The 25754-nt window shown below is 47.9% G+C and overlaps 1 protein-coding gene across 1 annotated transcript in view; it reads left to right on the top strand.

Annotated features, from left to right (window-relative positions):
• Window positions 1-23821, top strand: part of LOC135376086 (uncharacterized) — a 39067-nt gene extending 15246 nt beyond the window's left edge. Inside the window, exons 3-7 of the mRNA XM_064608664.1 lie at window positions 1813-1913; window positions 2919-2981; window positions 5942-6037; window positions 7239-7292; window positions 23711-23821. Coding sequence (XP_064464734.1) covers window positions 1813-1913; window positions 2919-2981; window positions 5942-6037; window positions 7239-7292; window positions 23711-23794 — 398 coding nt within the window. The 3' untranslated portion in view covers window positions 23795-23821. The remainder of the gene's footprint in view (window positions 1-1812; window positions 1914-2918; window positions 2982-5941; window positions 6038-7238; window positions 7293-23710) is intronic.
• Window positions 23822-25754: the final 1933 nt, after the last annotated feature.

Below are 25754 nucleotides of genomic sequence, written 5' to 3'. Positions count from 1 at the left end.
GCAGTCAGCTAATCAGCAACCTCTCCCTTTGGCTCGGCTTTCGGCCGGCCCTGGCTACCATTGACTTCTACTGGTTTTCATACCTGGCGCCCGTTATTCCAAAATAACTAAGCAATTTTTGATAGGGTAAATACATATTTATTGATGCAAACTATAGACTCAAATGTTTGACTCATATATTTACCGTGCGCACAGGACGTTTCGTTCGTTGAATAGACTGCAACCAAACCAAGTTCGAACTTGCAAAGCACACACACAGTGTACTTCTGGAGGCGAGCGAAGTCCACGAGTACGTGCGTTTCACAGATGAGCATCTTCTTCTTATACTGGCGATGCACCGAAGGTCACATAGTAACGGGAAATACTTTTGTCGTTACGAACATTATCTTCTTAGTCACTGTATTTGAAAATGTGACAGCGCTCGAAAGTGTACCTGAGGCTCACCAAGCATTCCAGTTCCGACCCGGCTAGAATGTCCGTAGGTTGATATTTTATCGGAGATCAGTACATGGCCAGAGTCACTATAACTCACTAACAAACCCGCGAATACACTTCCTCTTTGGTCGTTGCGGTCAACTGACATCGGCGAGCCACAGAATCGCAGCGACCTTCCTTAGAGCTGCCCGCCTGGCCGACTGCCCGCGAAAAGTGCTGTCAGATATTTCGAAACTTTGTCAACCAATCCTGGAGCGCGCAACCTCCTTCGGCCAATGGGCATCCGTCATGATGCCTGACGATGAATACTACGTGACTATGACGTGATTTTATTTTTCTACTGCCGCGAATGCGGGGAGCTATGGAGGCCTGCCCTGGCCACATCCAGCTCAGTAACACTCTGCCCTCAAGGCTCTCTTCCCCGTTTTAGGTGATATGCATCTTATGGTATTCAATTTTAGACGGGAAGATGAGAATGAACTGAAATTATAGCTGACATTTTCTTGCGGACGCTGTCGGATAAAAAGCAAAAAAAAAAAAAAAGAAATATCATGCATGTGCTAAAACGGATCAAAACAATGGATCAAACAAAACCAGAAGGTTACGTCACAAGAGTGGACTCTTCTCCTCATGAGATCTCAGAGGGGGAATCTGCCCAGCTTAAGCTCTCAAGTGGGTAAATTAACCATTCTGGGAACACAATGGCACCCGTGATGCTTCCGCTGGAAGTCCTGGAATGTAGTCCAGATTTTCAGCTGGGCCGGAAAAAGATGGTACTGATGTTGACTTGCATGTGACGATGCCGTGGCACATCAACATGGAATAAAGCTCGTATGCGATTGTCCGCCGCAGGCACCTTCCCGATACGTGTTTACATCCGGGGCAAGGTAAACTGTGAAGCGCACCTTTCTCCTTTCCTTCACTGCCGTCAGAAGTACAAACTCAATTATATCCATTCCCGCTTGAAGGGGTCCATCCAACCTGCCAGGGCCTGCCGTTCGGAGTCCTCCCTGGCGGACAAGTCCGGGGCGGCTGCTCCTCTTGCCCCCTTCCTCCGTCCCTATCGGAACTGCTTTGTTCTGCCGCGCCACGGTGGGGACTAAGGGCTTATCCAGGTGGAAACATCGTTCTAAAGCGGTAGACGAATGTTTAATGGCGAAGCGCTGTATAGCCGGCGCGCGCTACTCGGGAACCTAGTCAAGCGAGGACATTGCGAACGTGCCTTCTTCACCTTTACAATATTTTCTATTTACCCTATTATAAGACATGGCGGCGCATTGATAAATCCAGCCGTGCTAGTGCTCACTGTGATTGAACATTGAACGGTGTTACTGTTGCCCACGTTGCTGACCTCGACGCCCTTTGTACTTGTCCCAGATCCCGTTGAAACTGCCAGATTCGGTCGCACGGCCACTGGAGGGTTTATGAGCTGCAAGGACGTCATTTTGAGACTAGACGTCAGACCTGCAATTATGAGGGTAAGTAGATGAAAGAGTGGAAAGCACAGGTAAAGGACACAAACAATACCAGGAGGAGGATGACAAACGCTACAACGTGCGTTCGTTGTCCCGTCGGCGTCTTTTGCCGCTCCTTTGCCTTTTCAGTTGTGCACCGGTGGTGGTGGTGAAGGAAATCTTGGCCGTAATCAGCCACGTTTAGGCAGGCCACGTCAGGACTATCTCAGGAGGATTGTGCCTCCTGGGACGACTTCATAGGGAATTCCGCCTGCACTACTGGATCGAGTAAGAGCTGCCGTGGAGCTCACATCAACAAAACAAGTTCACCTAATGATTTTAAGCTCGTATTTAAATTCCGGCCTGCGTGAAAACGGATCACAAACAAGATCGCCTGACCTGAAGACGACGTTGCCTGTGTCGTGAGGCTTGGGCAAGATCGTGATTTTACGCTAGAGGATGGATATGCAATCTGAAACCTGTATCTGCCCTGTGTACTGCCCTGTGTACTGCCCTGTGTACTGCCCTGTACGTACTCGGCCCAAATTGACGGATCCATATGGATAACTTTACTGTATAACGAGTGCTCCTCGCCCTACGCTCAAAGAGAGAGAGAGAGAGTGAGAGAGAAAAGGCCAACCTTTCTATGTACGAGGGTCCAATTGACTCTCCTCGGTCATCTGTGGTACATGAAATGAGACAACTGCTGTTCGGAAGCTGAAACACAAATACCTGCGTCGATCCCGTCGTATGAATGTGTGTACGAGTGAGAAAAATGTAAGAGTGAAAGGGGGATGAGTGAGAGAGTGGTCGGTTTGTCGCTTCAGATGACGCACCCTTGGAAGTCACTCTGGAGGTGTGCTAGCTTAGCTCAGATGTTAGAGCCCTCGACCGCGGTAATCCAGAAGGGATCCTTCTGGTGTGGGTTCGAGTCCCACAGCTGGCTAAACTTTTGAGCGACTTCTATCTTCCATCAGTACATGAAATGTCAAGTACGATTGTCACAGTGTTCATTTTCTTTGCGTGCAGGAGTTTCGGAGGGGCTGTACTATTGCCAGGATGTGCTACGCCCAGAATGAACATTTGCTCATTGTAAGTACTCCCTTGAAATTGTACGATTACGAGATGGAGGAAGATTAGTGGTGGATAAACATGGAATGTCGTATAAGCGCAACAAAATGTTTCATCACGCTCTAGTTGTCGCAGTCAATATCGTCGTAGGCATTTTGGGTCGGTAAATCTCAAACAGGTTAATAGATCTTCACAACATCTGTACGAACGTCATTCCTGGGCGTGAATGCATTCACCTTGTGGAACACGAAATGAGCTTTCGTTGGATATATGCAAATATTAGTGAGTTTTAGTAAACCACTTTGCAACGTCTTGGTCCCGTACGCGGTACGATAATTCAAAAGTATATCACGATACGCGAAACTTACGCTATTGGGGTTTTAGTACACCGTTGAAAAAAAAAAAACGGTACGGTTAATTAACGTCGTAGCGCTTCCGCATGGCATATCCCGAACCCTGAACACTTTCCATGTCAGGCTGTTGAGGAATTCTGTTAATGCGTTCCATTTTGTTGAATTCACGAAAGGGGTTACTAGTATTAACCTTCAGCATCACGAAAATCCTCCTGGACTCCGCACCGTCATTTTGTTTCTGGCGTAGTTGGCTTAGTCTACTTCATTGTTTTCTCGCGGGGCGCCCCACACCGCGTGAAAAACTTCAGGTTTACTGGTCAGACGCAAAAAAAACAAAAAAAGGAAAAGAAAATTGTGAGTAGATTTACAGGTAAGGTGACTCAGCCTATTTGTGTAGCGATATGCCGGACTTACAGCATTGTAGGACTGTAGATAATTTCGACTGCCTGGAATTCTTTAGACGTGCTCAGGAAATCCCCTACACACGGTGCTGGTACGCGGTAGCTGTTACTAGACGGGTTCCGAAGAACCAGAGCTACGCTAGCTGAGCCCCGATAGCATCGCGCATGCGCCGTGGGACCAACGCTGTGCAGGGTATCGTATCGAAGGTGCAAAAACGATTGACGAACTCCCTACTAGCTCTAAACCGCTGAAAAGAAAAGAAAAAAAAAATAATCTGCGACGACAGGCCGCTTATAGAGCTGTGCTGATTTTTCTTTCTTTTTGTTTTCACGTAAACTACTCTTATTGCATGCATACCAACTGATATGAACCATATTGATACACCATGATACCAGTTGAAACTGACGTATTCACAAGTTATTTCAGGGAACAATTCTGCAGCAAAGACACAATCAGTTCGAGAGCCTCTTCATGGTTCCCATCTCCCACTTACCAGACTTCCCAACCGCCCCACTCCCTTGGCGTTATCCATCTACTACACACCATCTATCCATCCCGTATTACCGGGATCAGGTTTTAAGAAAAAAAAATATTCCGGGAAACAGCACCGCAAAGGATGTTGCCCCGACGACCGTGTTATTGGCCGCGGGTTCATGGACACGGGCCACCCGGGGGCGCACCGGGTTATCCAGGGGCCCTTCTCCAAAATATGAAGGACAGGCTTCCGTTTGCCTCCCCTCTGTCTGGATTTCATGCGAACAGTTCGGAAATTCAAGGGTTGTGTTCAGTGCCCAATGAAGTTGTAATCTGGACATAAAATGGTCGGGAATTGGCCAAGTCGGAGTAAACACCTTACGACTTGAATTTTTCGCTCCGCCACATATGTGGATTTGAAGGGAGACCAGATCACGTTAGGCAGGTATGGTTATAAACAGGGGCGCTATGTCAGACTTAGTCGTGGGATGTACCTCGTTCTTGCTTAGCACTCTTAGTGGAGTGCTATACCGACAGGTCGTGGCTGTATTCAACTGTTGAACATCATAGTTGGTGTCGTTCCACATGAATACCCGTCGTCACTTCCGAGATTCTCTCCGTGGTTGGTGTTAGGCATCAGAGCGCGTGGCGTGCCAAAGTTATCCTTGGCGGTAATGGTATACCGCCTAGATGAGGGGGTATCGCAATACCAGTGTCGCTTTTGAACGTTTTTTACGTGCGTCTGTATTTCGTGTTTCACATGATCACTACAATATTGATCACCCCCATCCCCAATATCACTCTCATATAGCAATCACCCAACATCCCAAAACAATCTCATTATGGGTTAAACGGACAGTTTTACCATGTACCGCGTCAAGGGAAAGTCATCTGGGACGATGACATGTGCTATCGCAAACTTCCAACAGCATCCAACTTCACTGGATATCGGAAAGTGCATCATTCTTTCATTACGAATCATCTGTGCTGAGTCACATATGCTCTTTGTACTTTTGTTTTTTTTTTCTTCATTCCGACAAACCAACTGTGGCTATGAGCAACGTACGGACGTCGAGTGACGGATAGAGGACAGCAGGTATGGTTAGCTTATGCTTCCTCTACCGACTTCAGGGGCTGTGCCGACATTCTTCGGTCAAGTCTGTGGGAAAACCCAGGGAAGCCCTCCGACAGCACAGCCAGTGGATTTGAACCCACCATCTTAGCTCGACCTTGGCTACCACCGTCGAGCGGAGGTTCTTACCAGCCCGACCATGCCGTTGGTCTTTGTAATATCGCAGCCACACGGGCACGAAAAATGGCATTAAGTGCGTAATGATTTCAGTCTTAACGTCATTCGTGTCGCGTTATACGTGTATATCGAATGGCATTCGTCTGGATGACAGCTTCCGCATAATGAGATCGCCACAACTCATTCGGCCACGAAATGCATGCTCATGCAGAGGAGCAATTTCACATTTCCATAAAGGCACTCCGATGAGCACCGCGCAATTATGTTATGACTTCCACTACAGCAAGCGTTATTTCAAAACGTCTGGGGTTGATAACGGTTGCTTTTTGCATATTTGCTTTTGGCGTAGGCTATCAGCTGACCAACAAGGCGGTTGACGCTGAAGACAGCTGACGGTTTTCTGACATAACGCAGACCATCGATTATGAAATATAATCAAATTTGATCATTGTGTATTAGGAGGCATTATTCAGTTAAATTTGCCTCGCTTCATTTTGACGCAGGAAAAGAAAAGCTTTCGTCCTGGATCACTTGCACATAGGAAAGGCCTCATCGATTGCTTCGACACCTACATGCAACTTCTTTCATCATTGGATCCGGTACGTATCGCTTACGGTTCGTCGTTGATGGGCTCGGTCTGTAGAGAAAGCGCCGGAACGAAGTGTAATCTTCCGAAATCATATATAGGCAAAGATAAACAACGTTTCAAAGTCGAATTACGTATCTTCAGCTCAGGTGCGGTCAGTCTTCTGTCGTTGGGAGGGGAGTGGAGACGGGAAGGTCGCTTTTAGGAGAACGAACTCGCCACAGCAAATAGCGGCGTGTTTTGGAAGTAGTGACTCACTTTTGGAGAATCCGAAGTCGTTTGCGGGCTCGGTGGAAAATTCTTAACAGCGCGTAGTGTTCACTAGAGGCGTCGAACCCAGTTTAGAATAATATCCCTGTCCTACGGGCACCCTTCAATACTCACTGAAATCGATGGACAGTGAACATGCTCGTAGCGTCTTAACGAGCACAACTTTTCAATCCGTCGGGGAACGTTGGGTCCGGTGGTGTTTTGCGAGGTCGACGCTTTACGTCCTTTTGACGTTGGGCACATCTTCAATGGTCATTACTTTCAATGATCATTGAATGCTGCCTGTGTGACGCGGGTATGGTGTTAATTTGTAATACCAAACAGAGCGAGCGCCATTTTTACGGCGGTAGTTGTTAACGGGAAGTTCTCGAGAAATCGCTATGGCTGTATCACAAAACTGTTGGATTGGGTGACACAAAACAGGTTAAATTAATCTAAGGCTACTCAAAGCAGCTGCGACATAAGCAGGGGTGGGTATGGTGTCACGGAAAGCGTCCCGTTTTGTCGCCGTTTCTTGTTCTGTTTTTGTTCTGATCTCAGTAATATTTTTGTCTCACTAATCCCTGCTCTACACATCACCACGCACTTCACAGATCACAAGGCAGTGTTCGTCATTCTGAAGCAGCTGAACATATATAGCTCTACATGTGCAGAGCAGAGTCTTCGTCGAGCCTTCTGGCTTTTTACTCCCGTCTGAAAGAAAAATAAAAATTGAATTGAATTGAATATATCAGCAATAAAAGTGTCAACATCTACATGCAATTACTACCGCCGAAATTCGCATTACCCAATAGTAACCGTCCTGTATTTTTTTTTTCCCACAGAGGTATTTTAACTAAACACGGGCCTCGCTAATAAAAGTCTGCTGAGCATATTCAATCCATGTATCCTGATACTGGTGTTAACATTTGCGTCTTTTATGTCTTTGTTTGCTGTTCCACCAGGAGGCCTGCCAGGAGTACAATTTCAATGTCTCAGCGCTTACCCAGTTATTGAGGGTAAGTGCTAGTATTCGTAATTCACGTAGTATAAGCATACACATTGAAAAAGAGCGCGACAACATTGTTTGAGTCGGCTGAAAACTGTGCACTCATTCAGCCGCACGTGCGCAACATCTAAACATTTTGTTCTCATGGTTGTTTTGGCTCACATGCTTCATTTTTCTTTTCTTTTTCTTTCTGTTGAACTCTCTACCCCATTTGACAGTCCTCACGTAAGACGCCAGCTAATTCTGCATAGCTGTCAATCTCTGCTGTACTTCGTGATTTCAGTCGTAAATACTGCACATAGGAAAAATTTGGAATGAACCTCAGGAGGCACACCTCGTGTTCCGACGGTGTCACCGGGCACGAGTGCAAGCGATGTTCCCACTACCCTGTAAACATCCGTAACTGCACCACGTCTATAACGGCAGAAATTTCGCCTACTGGTCACCAGAGGCCGTCCAAGCAATGGCTCCTTGCGCGACTTACGATCGCAGAAATGCAGTGACAACCAATCAAAGCGAGGACCACGAAAGTCCGTCGTAGAAGACAAAAAAAAAGGAAAAAAAAACGAGACAACAAAGCGCGTAAGGAAGTCGAGACTACTGCGACAGTCGCTCTGGACACTCGCTATTTTCCAATTCGCCGCTCCTCGCCCCGAAAGCGGCCACTTTGTTGTGCGAACGTAGGTTAACTACGGTATAGGACCCGTGTTTCGCAACCTTTTGGCGTTTCTTGCACCCCTTTTGACATTCGCTAGAGCGTTATGTCCTCGCCATACTTTCTCACAAATAATGCACGTGCAAAAACTGGACGATATCTTGTTGGGTTTTCCGAGTTTCTTGAACGTTCTGTCGGCTGCGCGCGGCGTTGCCGGTAAATAGCCCGGCGATAGCGTACCTACCTTGGGAGCCGTCGTGGCACACCGTTCAGGCTTTCGGTGTGGAAGATCCTTTTTACTGAACACGAGTGGGAACAACTGTTCACGGGCAGAGATATACGATATGGCGCTGACATCCTACAATGTGTTTCATGTGACGAACAACTAAAAATTAGTGATGCCAACCCATACATATGATCTCGAACAGTGTCCTACACTATTTTACAGCGATAGTTGTGTGAGGGAGCTTTTGTCAAGACCGCGTGTGGTTCCTGGCATTTTATTAGGCCCACCATTGGTTGATGCAGTAGGAAACGGGAGAGCTGATAAAAAAAAAAAGACAAAGAAAAGCGAGGTGACGGCGAGAGCAGTCAGTGGAGGTCACCAATGCTGTGTACCAGACGGTATGTGGTGGCCATCGAGAGTTCTAGGCCGTTCGCAGATAGGGAGGTTCGGCGTGCCGGTTTGAGCACGCGAACGACGTAGCACATCGAGAGAACAAGCGTCCCAAAAGGCAATGGCTGCACGCAGACACCACGACTGCACACTGAGGGAACGCAACACGGTTGCGATTTGAGGAAGCTAAGAATATTCCAGAGATAGGGAACGCGTAGAGAACGAACAAGTACGCGAGCAACAAGTCGTGGCCATGACGTGTGTACTTGAAACGAATGCGCGTCCGTCGGAGTGTGCGCTGAGCAACAAACTTCACATGCTTTGTTGCACATTTGCACATGTCTGTGACGTTCGTGATAGGCTGTGGCTTTGTACCGACGAGACGTTCGCACGTGCATGGATGCGCGTGGACGATACAGCTATCCCTGTCAGTTCTTCGCCCGTGCATGCGAAAAGGCACGAATTTCCTTTTAGATACACCTGTTCTTTCTCGGCTAAGTGTGAGTTAGGTCTGCTGATGCACCTGTCACCGAAATCTTCCATCCTCCCTGCCTCGACCAGTAGCGTAGCCAGAACACTATTTCGGGAGGGTCGCGATGGGAACATTACATGGGTGAGGAAGATTTCGTTACCCTCTCTCAAATGCACTACGAAAGGTACGGTTTCGAGAGGAGTGTGACCCCCCCTCAGGCTATGCCACTTGCTTCGACTATCTCACGCGTGGAGCGCTCCTTCGGATAATCGAACATTAATCGAGTATATCCGTCCACACCTGCAGACACCGCAATGTTGACCCAGCCGTCGCATTCTTCTGATTTTGCCCCCCCCCTCCCCCCGATCCGAGCTATATCTCCTTAACCTCTCAAGAACACAAAGCCCTGTTTGGCTTACGCCTGTCCGACCACAGGGCGTTCAGAGGTTAATGGGGTCGCGACACCTCTTCTTAAGTTATTGCGGACCAAAGTAAAATGTCATTATTTGCATGGATGCAAACATGCACTCGAAGCTCTAGAGCAGGGGGCTAATAAATTCGCGGAATACTTGCAGCGTGGATACCGAACCTATTGCGGCTGTGACGTCACGGCTGACGTTTCAGTCAGAGAGAGAACACGATGACGGTCGCGTGCTCAGTACTACCAATGAGAATGGCAGGAGCTCTTATGTCAGAGATTGAACAGTATGCGCGTTGAAGGGTTTATACTTCGTCTGATACGACAAGTGGAAAAATAATTTTTCGTCCATAGTATCACAGGCTAGCATAGACACGACACCACTAGCCGCGTCCGCTCTGCAACGGCTTTGGACAGAGAAACACACTCACACGCGGAATTCATTTCAACAGTTATTCAGTGCATGTTTAGAGTATTCCCTAGATAGCCACTCACGTTCGGCACAGCTGCTTATTGGTCCAGCTTAAACACGCAATCATTGGCCACTTCTACTCACAGTGGCGAGTCGTATTGTATCCTAGGTTCTGATGATTCTATGGCCTGCTTTTGTGCAGTTCGAAAAGGGGGCTGTTGCGGAAATTTCACTAAAAACGACGACGACGACAAAAGGAAAGGATACGACGACGAGAAAGATTTCATCACCGGATTTTGACCATTTATATTTTCTTCTTCGAACGTTGTAACGTTGTGCACGCTTGTGCTTTTGTGATTCCTTTGGGTTTTTTTGGAGTAAAGTCTAATCTTGGTTTTGGTTATGGGTGTATCCTCTTCTTGAACCGTTACCTCACCTTCTTGGCACGACATGACAGATCGGATGTGGTGAATCGGTGGATTTGTATCACATCGCCTTGGTGCCGAAACCCGGGAACGCGTCTGTCGTGGCCAGATCGAAGAGCCAAGCCATCAATTCGTCGCATCCATGGAACGCCTCAAGTCCAAGCGTGGAACTCGACGAGCTCAAACTACGAGAATTCTCAACGAAGCTTCAACTGCCCTAAAAGATGGAACTGCCTAAGCTGAAGTGCTGAATGCATTACTCCAACCTCTCACTACAAGCAATGCGGAGCTCGTCGTACTGAATACCGCCATCGAGCCGCTTGTGACCGATGAGGACTACGAATGTGAGTGCGCCAGTGTTTTGGAGTATGAGGACAGAGTAACAGAAACAGTCGCCAACTTGAACTGGAAACTGGCACAGCTACAGGCGGCGGCTGCGTCGTCAATGGGAGCCTCGAACGAACCGAGTTCACCGCAAGCGTCGTCGCAACAACGTCATATTGGGATAAAACTTCCCAAATTGAGGCTTCCAACGTTCAGCGGCAAGTTAAGCGAATGGCACAGTTTCTGGGAACAATTTAACGCAACCGTACATGAGAACAAGAACCTAGTGAAGATAGAAAAGTTCCAGTACCTTCGTTCCCTACTGGCTGGATCTGCTGCCACAGCGATAGCTGGACTTCCTACCACAGAGGCCTCGTACGACGATGCTACAGAAATTCTCAAGGAGCGTTTCGGTGATCGAAGAAGAATAGAAAGGCAGCTACTGGCAAAGCTTCGTAGCCTTCCGGTAGTCAAGTCCCCCTCAGACGTCTTAGGTTTGCGACGATTCTACGACCACGTGCAGTGTCACATACGTGGATTGCGTTCACTCGGAGTTCAAGACAGTTCTTACGCAGCAATGCTAACAGAAATACTATTATCTTCCCTGCCATCGGAAATCGTAATAGACTTTTACCGCTCGGTTCAGCGCCCGACCACCACCAGCACTACAAGCCCAACAGATGCAGGAGACACCGCAGCGGCGTCCACGTCAACGACAGCTTCCGACGAACTACAGGCAGTGCTGAAGTTCCTTCACGTGGAGGTTGAGAGTCGAGAGAAAAGCGAAGTCGCAGAACGTAATCTCAAGAAACAAATTCAGCCTGTCAGCAAACCAGCTACCCTAGGCCGAGCAAATCCATCTGCTGCAGTTCTACACAACGCATCTACAAACCCAGCACCTTGCTTCTTCTGCAGCAACATTGAGCACAGTACTGAAGAGTGTGTTCGTTCAGTACCATTGAGCGACAAGAAGGCGAAGCTCGCTCAGGATAAAAGATGTTTTCGCTGTACCAAGAAGGGCCACAGCGCCAGAGATTGCCGAGGGAGGATGAGATGCAGGAATTGCGGCGGTCGTCACGTAACATCCATGTGCGATCCTTCGTGGAAGCCCGATAAGAAAGAACGGGCCATAGCTGATGCTAAGGATGTCACAAATGTCCTAGTACCCGGAGGAGCTTGCAGGAACGGCACAGTGGTCCTACAGACTTTTAGATGCTGGGCCGTCGGAAGAGGAAAGTGCATCTACGTTAGAGGAGTCGTGGACGGAGGCAGTCAACAAACCTTCATAAGCAAGCAATTGGCTGATCACCTAAAACTCAAGGTGATCGACACTGTTACGCTCACGCTCAATATTTCGGCGACACTTGTGCAAGTTCAGAACGAAAACGATGTAACGTCGTGGAACTCAGTCTACGCAGTCAGTTCTCGCCTTCAGAGTATCTGCTAAAGGCAGTCATAGTACCCGTTATCTGCAGGGACATCATCGCCACACCTTTGAATATTGATCTGGTAACCAGAATTCAGGAAAGCGGCGGCGTCATAGCCGACGACCTCATGTTTCAGAACGCAACGAATTTAAGTGGGATTAATTTACTTCTGGGTGCGGACCAGCTATGGAACTTCGTCACCGGCAGAATCGAGCGGTGCTACAACAACGAGAACTTCGTGGGAATCGAGACTACACTAGGGTGGACTTTTCAAGGCCCCACAAACTCACAAGGTGTGGATTGCGTTACGTCAAGTCTTATGACTTGCGTGCAAAGAACCGATGCTGCCTGTAATTGCGAAAACTCCAGATCGCTACGCCAAATGTGGCAACTTGACGGCATCGGCATAAAAGATGAAACCACCGTTCAAGATGACGACAGAGTTCTCCGACAGTTCTTCAGCACGGTATCGAAAGAGAACAGCAGGTATACTGTTACGCTCCCATGGAAAACGTCTGTGTCCGACTTACCTGACAACCGTGACATTGCTGAACGTCGACTGAGGAGCTTAGTAAAACGACTGCACAAAGAGAAGAAACTTGAAGAATACGACCGTGCTATTCAAAAATACATGAGCGACGGTATTGCAAGTAAGTAATGAACAAGTAAGAGGGGAAAAAAAACGAGTGACCGGTTGTACTACATGCCTCACCGTGCCGTAGTTCGGGAGGGATCAACATCAACAAGAGTGAGAGTTGTTTTTGATGCGTCTTCCCATGCAGCAGGGTGCTGTTCGTTAAATGACTGTCTCGAAACCGGACCGAAGATAAACTGTGACCTTCTATCGACGCTACTGCGCTTCCGCCTGAACAACGTGGCCTTATTTGCCGATATTGAAAAGGCCTTTCTGCAAGTCGCCGTTAGAGGTGAAGACAGAGACGCTCTAAGGTTACTTTGGTTTGAGCAGCCACCCACCTCAAGCGATTGTCTACCTCCTATTTGCGAATGGAGGATGACACGGGTGCCCTTTGGGACGTCGGCAAGTTCCTTTCTGCTAGGAGCTACGATGCTTCATCACCTCAGGAATGTCTCCGGGCCTGAACAAGAAGTTGCGAAAATGATGGCAGACTCTTTCTACGTTGATGACCTGCTCACCGGCACCGATACAGTAGAAGAGGCAAAATGCATCATAAAGACCGCAACTGCCATAATGCGTGACGCTTGCATGCCGTTAAAGAAATGGGCATCAAACTGTAGTGAAATTCAAGATCACGTCGATAGCACGAAGTCCGGAGTTTCTCAACATGAACTGATTCGAGATACCGAAGGTGAGAGACAGCTAGAGTACTCGGACTAACTTGGGACACCAGACTGGATACACTGAATTTCAATGGACCGAACGTCCTCGAAGCACTCAGTCAAGTAGGCGACAGCAAACGCTCGGTGCTTCAGACAGTCGCGAAGATCTTCGATCCACTCGGACTGGCCGCACCGTTCGCTATCAAGGCCAAAATGGTATTTCAACAACTTTGGCAGCAAGGTGTGGGGTGGGACCAGCCAATACCGGACAGCGTCAGAGGTGACTGGGACTCCTGGAAAGCAGAACTGGCGGATCTACTTAATGTATCTGTTCCACGGAACCTGAAGAGAGGTGTAGAGACGATTACGTCAACACAACTTCATCTTTTTAGCGATGCGAGTCCACTAGCGTATGGGACATGTGCATACCTCAGATGTGAAGACTACGACGGTAACGTACAATGTACGTTGATTCTCTCTAAGGCTCGCCTAGCCCCTCTCAAGAAATTATCGCTTCCCAGGCTGGAGCTCATGGGAGCTCTCATTGCTGCCAGAACCGCAAAATTTCTCAAACACGCGCTACGTATGCCGTCTGTTCCGACATATTTCTGGGCGGACTCCAGCATTGCACTCACTTGGATAAAAGGAGGAGCTGCAAGATGGAAGATTTTTGTGTGCAACCGCGTAACGGAGATTCAGGCAACGTCGACAGCGGATCAATGGCGGTACTGCCCAGGAAAACAAAACCCCGCGGACTGTTTGACGCGGGGCATGACGATTCACGCATTGTTAAGGAGCTCGCACTGGTGGGAAGGTCCCAACTGGCTCAAGGACGGAGAGTCTCAGTGGCCAAAATTTGATGGTCCGTCCCGGACGGAAGAATCGAACATGGAAGCCCGCAGTAACTCTTCGCAGGTGATGCACGTGACTCTCGAAAAAGTAGAGCCCCTAATGGATATCCAGGACTTTAGCAGCCACGTGAAACTACTACGAGTTACCGCTTGGGCTAGAGGTTTATTGACAGATGCAACAAGACAGCCCAATCGTCCGCACCGTGGATTACCGCCGAGGAAATCAATGCAGCCGATGAGTACTGGATAAAGGTTGCTCAACAAGAGAGCTTCCCTCACGAGGTGCAGGAACTGAAACGTGGCTGCGCCATTCCGAAGGCTTCCAAGATTGGCAAGTTGCAACCCTACTTGGACAAGTATGGGATCATGAGATTAAAGGGACGCCTGGAATTTTCACCAGAAACAGAGACTGTAAAGCACCCAATAATTTTAGACAAACGTCATAGGCTGTCTTACCTGATCGTTAACAGCGCACATCGGCGGACCCAGCACGGCGGTGTCCAGGCCACTATGAACGACGTTCGCGAAAGGTGGTGGGTTACGCAAGCTCGACAACTAACGAAAAGTGTACTTTCAAGGTGCGGTACGTGTCGACGTTTTCGAGCGCAGGCAGCGACGTCTCCGACGGCACCGCTGCCACCGGACCGAGTACATCAAGGCCACCCCTTCGAAACAGTGGGCATTTACTTCGCCGGGCCACTGTACGTCTCGAGCAAGAAAAACTCCGACAAATCGTACGTCGCGTTATTCACTTGTGCGACGTCAAGGGCATTGCACTTGGAACTAGTGTCGGACCTCACCGTAGACTCCTTCCTGCTAGGTATGCGGCGTTTTATCGCTCGTCGCGGGACCCCAGCCACTATTTACTCCGATAACGCGCTCACGTTTAAACGCGCCGAAAAGGAGTTCAAAGCACTCTGGTCTGTCCTGCGACACGACAGAACACAAGGGTATCTATCCTCAAGACAGATTCGGTGGAAGTTCATCCCAGAGAAAGCGGCATGGTGGGGGGGCTGGTGGGAGAGGCTCGTGCGAAGTGTCAAAGACTCTCTCAGGAAGGTACTCGGCAAGCAAAGCCTCAACTTCGAACAGCTACAGACCGTTCTTCAAGATGCCGAAGCAGCCATAAACTCCCGACCGCTTACCTACTTGGCAGCGAACCCGTCGGAGACACGGGCACTTACGCCAGCCCACCTGTTCATCGGAAAACGCCTACTTTCTTTCCCCGAGCCTCATACTAACCCGAAGGTAGTTTCTACTTCAGAAGCACTTACCAGAAGATGGATCCACTGCCGACTGTTAGCCGACCACTTCTGGAAACGGTGGCGGGCCGTCTACTTGCTGCAGCTAAGGTCAGCACACATAGCTTCTCCAGTCGGAAGCAATGAAATTAAGGAGGGTGACATTGTGCTCATGCACGAAGAAAAGACTCCGCGACTTATGTGGAAAACTGTTCGTGTAACGGATAACCACCGCGGACAAGATGGACACGTCAGAGCATGTTCTGTGCTACTCCCAACTGGAAAGACGACAAGAAGACCAGTGCAACTGTTGTACCCTCTCGAAACAGTCTTGGAAAGTAGCTAGCTCCGCAGCTGCTTTCAGGGGGGAGTATATGTTGCGGAAATTTCACTAAAAACGACGACGACGACGACAAAAGGAAAGGATACGACGACGAGAAAGATTTCATCATCGGATTTTGACCATTTATATTTTCTTCTTCGAACGTTTTAACGTTGTGCACGCTTGTGCTTTTGTGATTCCTTTGGGTTTTTTTTTGAGTAAAGTCTAATCTTGGTTTTGGTTATGGGTGTATCCTCTTCTTGAACCGTTACCTCACCTTCTTGGCACGACATGACAGATCGGATGTGGTGAATCGGTGGATTTTTATCACAGGGGCAAAAGGTATGTCCCACTATTTCATGTGCATACTATAGCACTACAATGAGTACAGTCCTAGAACAACGAGACTGCCGAAGGCGTCAGCGTAGGAGTGCCCATGAAAACACAGGAACTTGACGCGGGTCCATTCAAGAGCGAGGTCATCGTTCACCATATTCTGAAAGTCCTTTGCAGTGTAGGAACACGTGGAGCATCGTTTCCTGCTCCTCTGAGCACATAGACCTTTTTTACAAAAGCAAGCGCCACCTTTGGCACGCAAGGACTCATGGGAAGTTTGAGCGCCATCAAGCATTACTAGACGGCCAGAGGCGGGCCGAGCGGGCCGGGCGGGTGCACCGAGCCGCCACTTCAGAGCAAGCTGACCGCACCTTCCCCCCAGGGAGTCGGAGCGAATCGAAAACCGAAAAAGAAAAAACGCTATTTTGGTGCGGAATCGGAATCGGAACCGTATACGTTTTTTTCGCTCAGGAGGGAAACCGAAAAATTGATTTAACGGTTTTCGGTCCAAGGAAAAAGTTTCGCCAGTTTGGATTACGAATGAGCGAATGAAACTGACGTCGTGTGTTCTGAAGTCATGTCACGGATACTTTACGAAGGTTACGGTTATGGTGGAATGTATGTCGGTATATTATGACCCCTTTGTAACGTTTTATCGTTCGCGCACATAGACTTAGAGGTACATGTGACCAGTTGTGACTCTCTACCAATGTGCCGTAGTGTTCGCTTTAATTTCATCCGCCCAAACCCTCCTCAACTAAACAAGACCCAAGGGGGCTGCGTAACGGCTTCTCTATCGGTAATGTCGCGCAACGCGTGCCTTGTTTGAGAGCAGTGAAGTTGAATACATTTACGTATCTGCGAGGGCAAGCGAGTACGAAGTGGCGCTTCTTTTGTGGACAGGACACGAAGGAAAGAAAACGCAGCCGTCGAGCGCGTTTGTGAGTGAAGGTGTTCCTCGATTTGCGTCGTACTCATTCGGTGGTGCTTGCTGGCTAGGAAGCAGCAACAGACATTCGGATGGGACACGATCGCACCAATCCAGCAAGAAAGCACTTTAGGTATGACATCACGACAAACAAGTCCTTCTGTATCATGGGCTTCAAGAAAGGGGAAAGCCTATTTGAACAGACAGTCACCTACAGGAACCAGCTAGGAGCTACCAATTTCACAGCTGCCTATTAATATTAAATACCATGTATGTGGAATAAACGGTTTTACATTTTGCAACATTGATGTTTTTCTGGGAATGAATATGCCCACCAGAAGCGGAACCGGTACCGGACCGTTTATGATTGAACCGGAACGAAAAACGATTCGGTTCGACACCCTGCTTCCCCCTAAATCACCCCCCCCCCCAAACCAGAGGCGGAAGTAGAAGAAGAACAACAACATTCCCGGTGTGCGCAGCAGCAGCCGGGGTAAACCATAACCGAGGCAGACGACAGAGCAATGTCTCTCAAAGTTCCTTTGCGCAGCGCGCTTGGTGGGGTGCGCATCTTTTTAAAATCGTCTATTGCGCAGTTCAGATACCACGAAACAATTTTTTTTTCCTTGACCTTGTTATGGCGGGAAGTACTTTCCAGTGAAGTCGGCATACAAGGTCCGCTGAACCAATCGCGATCTTCATTCGTCCGACACGTCTTTGAACGTCTGTTGAGCTAGGTGGCGGAATGCACTCTCTGTATAAGACAGCTTTGGTAGAATCACTGCCATGGTGTCTCAATAAAGCATTTTCCGGTTGACCGTCAACAGGTACTCTAGGGAAAAGGTTATTTCCGTTTATTTCCTTTCATATTCAGTTCAACACTACCCACTTGCTTACACTATACTCGTAAGCTTAGTTGTAAATGTGCGCTTGTCCCCTTCTCATCGTTCCTGTTCCTCGTGTACTGTTTGGCGCGGTACGCTGTTGTCAAGTGTTTGCAGCGCTACACTGAGAAAGAGTCATTTACTTCTCTAAAGTATCAAAATATTTGTACCTTCAACTTGATTTGGAGGTGCAGGAGAGCTAAGCCGCCATGCTGTAGGCTTAAGAATAGGTTTAAGCGACGCATACATTGCATCGGCAATTTGCAGACAACTGTAGCAGACATTCTGTGGAACTTATTTTGTGCGCATTCGTCTGTGGCGACAGACTGCACGACATAGAGTATTACAGCGTACAATACAGCAATGCAAAGATACGCCAGAGCTGCTACAAAGGGACAGGTATCTATTTTCCCACGGGACTAGGTTTCCCCTCGACGAGTTCAATTTTTGCCCTCGCCTCGTCTTCAGTTCATATTGACTTTTGAACGTGTTTTGTAATTCTTGTGGCCCACACGAGATCTGCATCAAACGTAGCCGGTGCGCCCGTACAGTTGCCAAGCTAGGCCCTTCACCTCGCGACTGAAACTTTCGTAAATTCTTCAATAATTGGGATTAAGTCGACGACATAATCTTTTCAGGAACAAATGACGGGTACGTTGTCTCTGTAGGTCAGGATGTTAACAAGTTCCATCTTTAATTGACAAATATCGGGAGGTGTAGCTGAGTGGCAGAGTATTCGTTTCGCATCTGAAAGGGCTGTGGTTCAATCCCCGGCATCTCCAGCACGTGACTTTCCTTTTCTAGCACCGTTATCTTACGCCAAAGGGTCAGGATTGACGGATAACCCGTGCGGATTCACTGACAGTGAAGCCATCTTCAGCTCATAAATATTGGGGGTGTATCCTGCGAAACAAAAATACACGTGGTGGCAGTGCCCGGCTACTCGCCGATGAGCGATAGAACACTCAGAATTCTAGCGCGAATAATAAAAAGTGACAAAGAGACAGAGTATCCGGTCAGGGCCCCGGTCTCTTAGTCATCCTTTTGTAGGTTTCTTTTTTGAACTGTGTTACTACCGATGGCTGACGGGAGAGTAGCAAAACGGAGGCATGTACAACATTACCGGTAGTAAAAAGCAAATATAGCAGAAAAGAAAAGAAAAATCCGGCATTACCATTCATAGTCGAACGTAACACTACCTTTAGCTTTTCTGAACTATCATATGTATCGATAGTTAATTTGGCGATAGTTTCGCCTCACTACAATAACAGCGTCTCGTTCAGGTGAGAGCAGACATCGTGACACTGATGTTCGGAGATACGAAATACTTTACCCACTGCGAGTCTTGCCGCTGAGCTTGTTTGGGGATCAGGCCGTCGCGTAAGTTTTTGCTTTAATAAATGGGAGACTCCCAGCGAAGATGTATCACCACGTGATACCATGAAAGAAGGCACGTGTTGGACTGACCCACCCAAAGATATACGCTAATTATAGAACTGATCCAAAAATTGACATTTTGCTTGAGGATGAAGATTTTTAATGACAGAAATAGTAGCAAATAAGTAGTGGAGCTGAGCTGCCACTGGTAATGTTGCAGAGGGTTCATATTATTACGTTTCTTGCGAGTATGAGCAGCATTCACACCATGCAAAGCTCTGAAGTCCTGCACAAATACAGAACTACCCTTTTATTAGCCTCATGTTCTACATTCAGGACCAACGTGTAACTAAGAATGACATGTGAGATCAAAACAAACAAAGGAACAACATCAAATTTTCAATTATCTCTAGCACATCACGCAGTTCATCGTATGTGTTTCCTTCATCATCGTCATGTTCCTTTCCACACTTCGGTCGACAACTTCTGGACATAGGATTTCCAGTCTTCTTCAGCTGCGGAAGAGCCGTCCCGAAGTCTTCACCCCGATAAGTTTCGAGGACTTTGAGACCTGATGGCGCACAAACGGCAAGCTTGCACAACCGTCGCTTAGTTATGCTCAGCTGCGTATGCATCTGATAAAACTATTTCTGGGACCTCGGTAGCTGCAGGCTTCCTTTATGGATAGCATGATTTCTACTGAACTTTGACTGAAGTTTTACTAAAGTGGTGTCATGTTTTTTAGTGACTGTACTATTTCTCGGCTGACGAAGGAAACTTTATTTTCAAATTTCCGTCATATTTTATCAGCTTCTCTGAGCTTGTGCATAAATGTGGTAGCTCAGGATCGACAACCAGTTTCCATTTTTTAATCTGAAGTCGTTAGCATTTCAGCCGAAATGCTTCATTTTCGTAGTTTAGTTATTATATTGCACGTGAAGATTTTTCCTCAGGCTTTCCGGACACAGTATTTCGTTCAGTATGCGATTGTAATTAAAGGATGCTCGACGAGGCCGGCAAATACTGTACGCAGACGCCGAAGGGATCCTAGTTCTTCTTTGTTCGTGTCATAGTTATGTTTCGCTTTGCTCAACAGTACAGGGTCTTCAAGGGGCTCAGCTTCCTGCATAGCAATTCCTTATACCAGGCAGAAACTCAGTTGCATTTGCGATATATATCGTTTTGCGCATATTATTTTCGTATTATGAGTTGGTGATGTTGTGTTATGATGACGATGATGTTCTTCGACTTCGGCCACTAGCTTGTCATTTTCCATTTCTCCTTTTCGATGAGAAAGAATAGGCGCCGAGGTGCCAAAAAGCAAAAATATAAAAGGTCCTGCGCCACCAAGTCTAAGGCAGCCAACTTTGGAAGATTTAAGAAACATCTTTCCGGAACAGCACCGCAAGCGATACTGCCCCGACGACCTTTCTATCAGCCGGGCATTCAAAGACATGCCCAGCCGCGGGCGGATCGCGTTATCAAGGAACTCCTCTCCAGTATATAAGAGACCGGCTCCTTTTTGCCTCGCTCCACCGCTTACGACTTGAGACTTTGAAAGAAATATGTGGCAGTGGCATTTCCTTCCGCAGGTCCAACATAGAACATAATTGCTTGGCTTGTGAACTTTGCCATGTGTGAGAGTCCTCCTAGCATCTAAGTCAAAACGAAGGGTGAGGTACCTAAGTTTAATTCAACTTCATGTATAAGCAAATGTGTAGTGATGAATTCCTTGGAGTATTAGGTTACAACCAGGGTAACGTCTGTGTTTCCTACATAGTTGATTTAAAACATCCAGCGAAAGTCAAGCACGCGCTGTAATATGCCATCACTTTTCTGTATCTTCGACGGAAATGCTCCGTGTAGCATCCCGTCAGGGACTGTGCTCATATGATAGATCTAGCAAGCTATATTTTATCGCACATCGAACCCAGTGCATGGAGTCAGAGCCGTAGTGACGGGGGTGCGAGAGTGGCAGCCGCCCAGGGCGCCCTCGCGAGAGAGGGCGCCGAACGGCAGGCCTTAGCAGGTTGGTTCGACAGTATAAAGCGGGAATGAAGATAATTTGAATTTACAATCTCGGCAGTGCAAATAAGCGTTTAGTTTTCTTTGTTTACAAGTTTTTTTACGACAACAGGAGATTGAGGGGGGGGGGGGGCGCTCCAGGTTTGCCCTGCCCTGGGCGCAAACTGGCCTCGCGACGGCTCTGCATGGAGTATCCATTGAAATCATTCAATTTGTATTTGTACCCCTGCATATTTGTATATTCCTCTTTCTAGTATTTCTGTACTTTATAGATGATCACTGCTGGTTCGGTTGAATTGGTTATGGCAAACAAACCGGAAGACTAATTATTGGGTGCAGGCATTGAAGTGCACAACGCAGTATTAAATTAATTTACTTCTCTTATAAACTAATGTACGTCCTCCAGCTGACGGCCGCAGGAAGTACGCAAATGACTATCACTAAAAGATCCAATGATGGCATTCCCTGGATCCCCTCCGGACATCCCATCACGGGCGAGAACGCGATAGCACTTTCACGACGTCCTGAGGATCGCGAGTGTTCTTCGTGTCGAGACAAGTTGACTCTCCCCAATGTTATCAGTGCGGTGTTGTAGAAGATCTAGAGCACATTATTCTCCCTTGCCCACACTACCAACCTTCCCGAACCGTACTCTCGGGATCCCTAAAAGAGCTGGGCTCTCGTCCCCTCTCTCTCACAACATTGCTTGGTCCCTGGCCCACCGATATACAGCCCACCGATGCTCTGTCCTGAAGCCTCTCTTGAGCTTTCTAGATACTATAGGACTGCGATCCTTATTGTGAAGGGACTCATTATTTCATTCCCCGCATCACCACCAGCAATAGCGTAGGATATTACCCCTGGCGATACATGGCGCATGGCGCATTACCCGCATACCCATGGCGCATTACCCGCACTCCATGGCCAACTAAGTGATCCCTCTCTGTCACACGCGAGCTCTGCAGTGCCCTTTGTCGTCGGCCGTATAAATCCATGTGCCTACTGCAGGAAGTAAGTGCTTTCGGGCGAGTTCGATTCTTAATGCAGACATATATGGCTCTCTGTTGAATTGCAGTTTTATTGGCATACGATTGAAGCCGTCCGAGACACGTAACCAACACTCCGAATTTCCATTATTTTAAAATAGAAACAGCGGTAAAGTGAACGAGGAACGAAAGCGGTCCGCGATAGTAATAACGCGTGGCTTAATTCCTGTTGGAGTGGGAATGCACTTAACGAACTAATGTGATGCGTTCTCAGCATGCCTTTTCACGTCGACTGATTCACTTGTTTGTACGATACCTACGAAGTATCCATGATGTTATGTTACAAGAGCAATGCGGACATCACATAAAACGGATACATGCTGCTGAAGGTATGGTGGCCAGGAGGGAAATCGACCGCCCTGCGCAGGAAGAATGAACTGTACTTTACATACCTACGGTACTTACTAAACAATAATTCATTAGTTATAGTTCGAAGAAATTGTAATTCAGTCGAATATTCAATCCCCAACAACTATGTCAATAACGAACAGAAGGAACGCATCCATTGATTTGGGGTAAAGCTGGTGTGTCGTCCCCACATCATCATCTTCATCACCCAGAGGGTGAACAAGAAAGCGGGGGTTCGATCTGGCGGCCGAACACGTGTATACCGCACACTTCCTACTGCGGGTCCCAATGTGGGCAAGCGGATATACAGACAGCACTGCTGGTGAGGGTCGCACAGAATCAATTCTTGCGGGTGCGGGCCACACACGCGCGTGTACTGTGCTGGTGCGGGCCCAAGTTAGCTTGCCCGCACTCACCTCAAAGCATATCGCCAAACGTAACCGAGTCACAACACGAGGATGATACAAGAAGAATGAGCATAATTGTGGAGCTGGAGTGCACTATCAGTTGAGTGATGGCAGGTGAATCAAAGGCTCCAGCACTCGAACTCACACACTCTGACTGTTGCACGGAGATACTACTAACTACGTCATGAAAGCTACCCTCACTTCAACGTACCAAGCCGCGCTAGGAAACACGGAGGCGCGCCATCAACCTCTATACATTCTTTCTTACGTTGTTGCCAGTCAGTACCACATTCACACAGAGGAGCATACTCGCGGCAACCGGCATATTTCTCATGTAACATGATGAGGTAAACACGATGCAGAGCTCTTCATGCATTCACACCAACTAGCCCAATTACTCGTCATGTCTCATGTAACATTGAGGTGGACGAGAACTGCCCTCTCTTCTCGTGTCTTCCTCATACTGTCGCGCACGCCATGTGTTTTCACCAACGCGGTCAACACTCTACCCGCTTGATGATACGTTGATCTGTTTATGTGGTCGCACTTTGTGTTTACCGCCCGTTCAGTGCTGACGCATTAATGTTCACGACATCTCTTTTTGTTCCTTTCCAGGGGTGCATGCACAGCTACCTGCCAAGCGACGAGAAGTACTTGATGGCCGGGATGAAGTGGTTCAAGGGTTTCATGTCTGGATAGTCAAACTCATTCACTCGAATAAATCTTGCATCCCTGCGATGTTTCAAGCTTTCCGTCTTTCGCTGGCTCAGCATTACGTGCAATAATCTTCCAGTGCGCTCAAAAGCGCTCTTGCGTAAAAGCAATAACACAAGAGCGTGTTTTAGTATCTCGTACGCCAGTGCTTCCCAGACTCAAACAACAACTTTATTTTAATGATGATGAGAGTTTCATCGCCAGGGATAGTCCACTGAATACTCTACCCCATTGCTGGCGGTAATGCGGGAGCCTGGATTCTGCTAGACGTCGAAGAATGGGGCGACGATCTCCTCTCAGCAGCGCAATACTCGTCTGCTTCCTTTGTGACCGAACTGCTACAACTGCGCTGCCAACATGTTCATTCCCCACAACATGACAATGGACTGGAACCTACTGCACAACCAGTTTTTGTCGTGCTCGTACATATGCTGGTAAGCGAAACAACCGTCATTACGGGTGGGGGTGAGCCTTGTATGGCAGTGTTTTTAATAGCTTGCAGCACAGATTTTCAGTCGGTGAACACAGTGCATCATGGCGGGATGATATCAAATATGCGCTGACGAATGAATAGAATGGCATAGAGTTATTTAGCTGTTGATGAGCTTGGATGCAAAAGGCAATCATAAAAGTGGGTTCCAAGAACTTGGGGTGGGGGGGGGGGCTTGGTCTCTTCTTAGCCTAAGGTCCGAAAGGTTCACGAAGATGGGTGAGACCTGTTGAGGCCGAGGGGCTTCCAGCGGTGTTACCTCCTTTACTATCAAGAAAGTTAGGCTCAGGGGTATCAACTGCGCCATTGGGTAAAAGTCGTTTTTCCGGCAGTATCGAATTTTCCTGAGGTTGGGGTGTCGATGATTGTATGTACGCAACCGAAGAAAGTGCTAAGCTGTTTGGCGTCCACATAGAGCCTTAATCGGGAGTTTTTCAGCTTCAGCCATTTCTTGCCGTGTGTCAACCATTCTTACACCTCCGGGGTAGCGACGAAGGCTACACGAAAGAAGGCTTCAAAAAGATGTTTAATAATGTGGATATTATGTGCAGGAACAAAACGCTGTAACGTGCATTCGCCTACACCAAAGCTGTTTGAACTGCAAGAACGGAACACATGTTACATCCCCATCATCTGCTACAAAGATGCTGGACAGCGAGGTGGCGTTTGTGGAGAGTCCAGCGCAGGTCCTTGTCCATGGTCACGCCAAGGAAGCGAATGAAACGTACAGGCATGAAAGAACTGATGTTCTGAGGCTGGAACAACATACAAAGGACAAATACATACAAAACAATTCATCGTCATTTTCAACGTACAGGCAGCTTAGTTTCACCGACCCACATAGAAGAATGTATAATAGCCATGCATGCGAACGTGTGCTCGACGTACTTTTCGGGCGAAATGTCCATCCCAAGTTGCGTGAAGTACTTGTGAGATGTTATTTAAAACCACCTGCAATTGGCGGTGAATGAGAGGTGACGATATTCCTACTGCCCCAGGAGCGACGCAGTCTATATACACGCTGAACGGCACTTTTCGAGATTGACGATGTTAGGGCCACCATCAACAAATGAAACAAGGGAGTTGCCTCAGGACGGAAGTCGCCGATATTTCGAACAGAGACTGTTCTTCTTCTGGGCACCGTCCTCATCATTGGCAGGGTATTTAAAGGGTTAGGTGTGACGTGTTAAAGGTTCATGCGAATTGTGGCTCAACAGCCCGGAGGGAAGAAAGGGCCCGTACGGGCCTCTACGGCCGGAGTGAATGGCCGCTTTGTTAGCGTGTGGAGGGTATTATGTGAACGAAGTGATCTTGGCTCCAGACCGGTTACAGAAATGGGAGGTTCACGAACGCTTTCAAGGTTCACGAACGATTTCTACCCATCTACATCAACAAATGAAAGGCAGTCGGACGCGGTATGCTTCTTCGACGTACGCTATGCTCGGGGCTTTGGCC

This window comes from Ornithodoros turicata, chromosome 1 (genome assembly GCF_037126465.1).
Source record: "Ornithodoros turicata isolate Travis chromosome 1, ASM3712646v1, whole genome shotgun sequence".
NCBI lineage: Eukaryota > Metazoa > Arthropoda > Arachnida > Ixodida > Argasidae > Ornithodoros > Ornithodoros turicata.
This window is presented reverse-complemented; position numbering and strand designations above follow the sequence as displayed.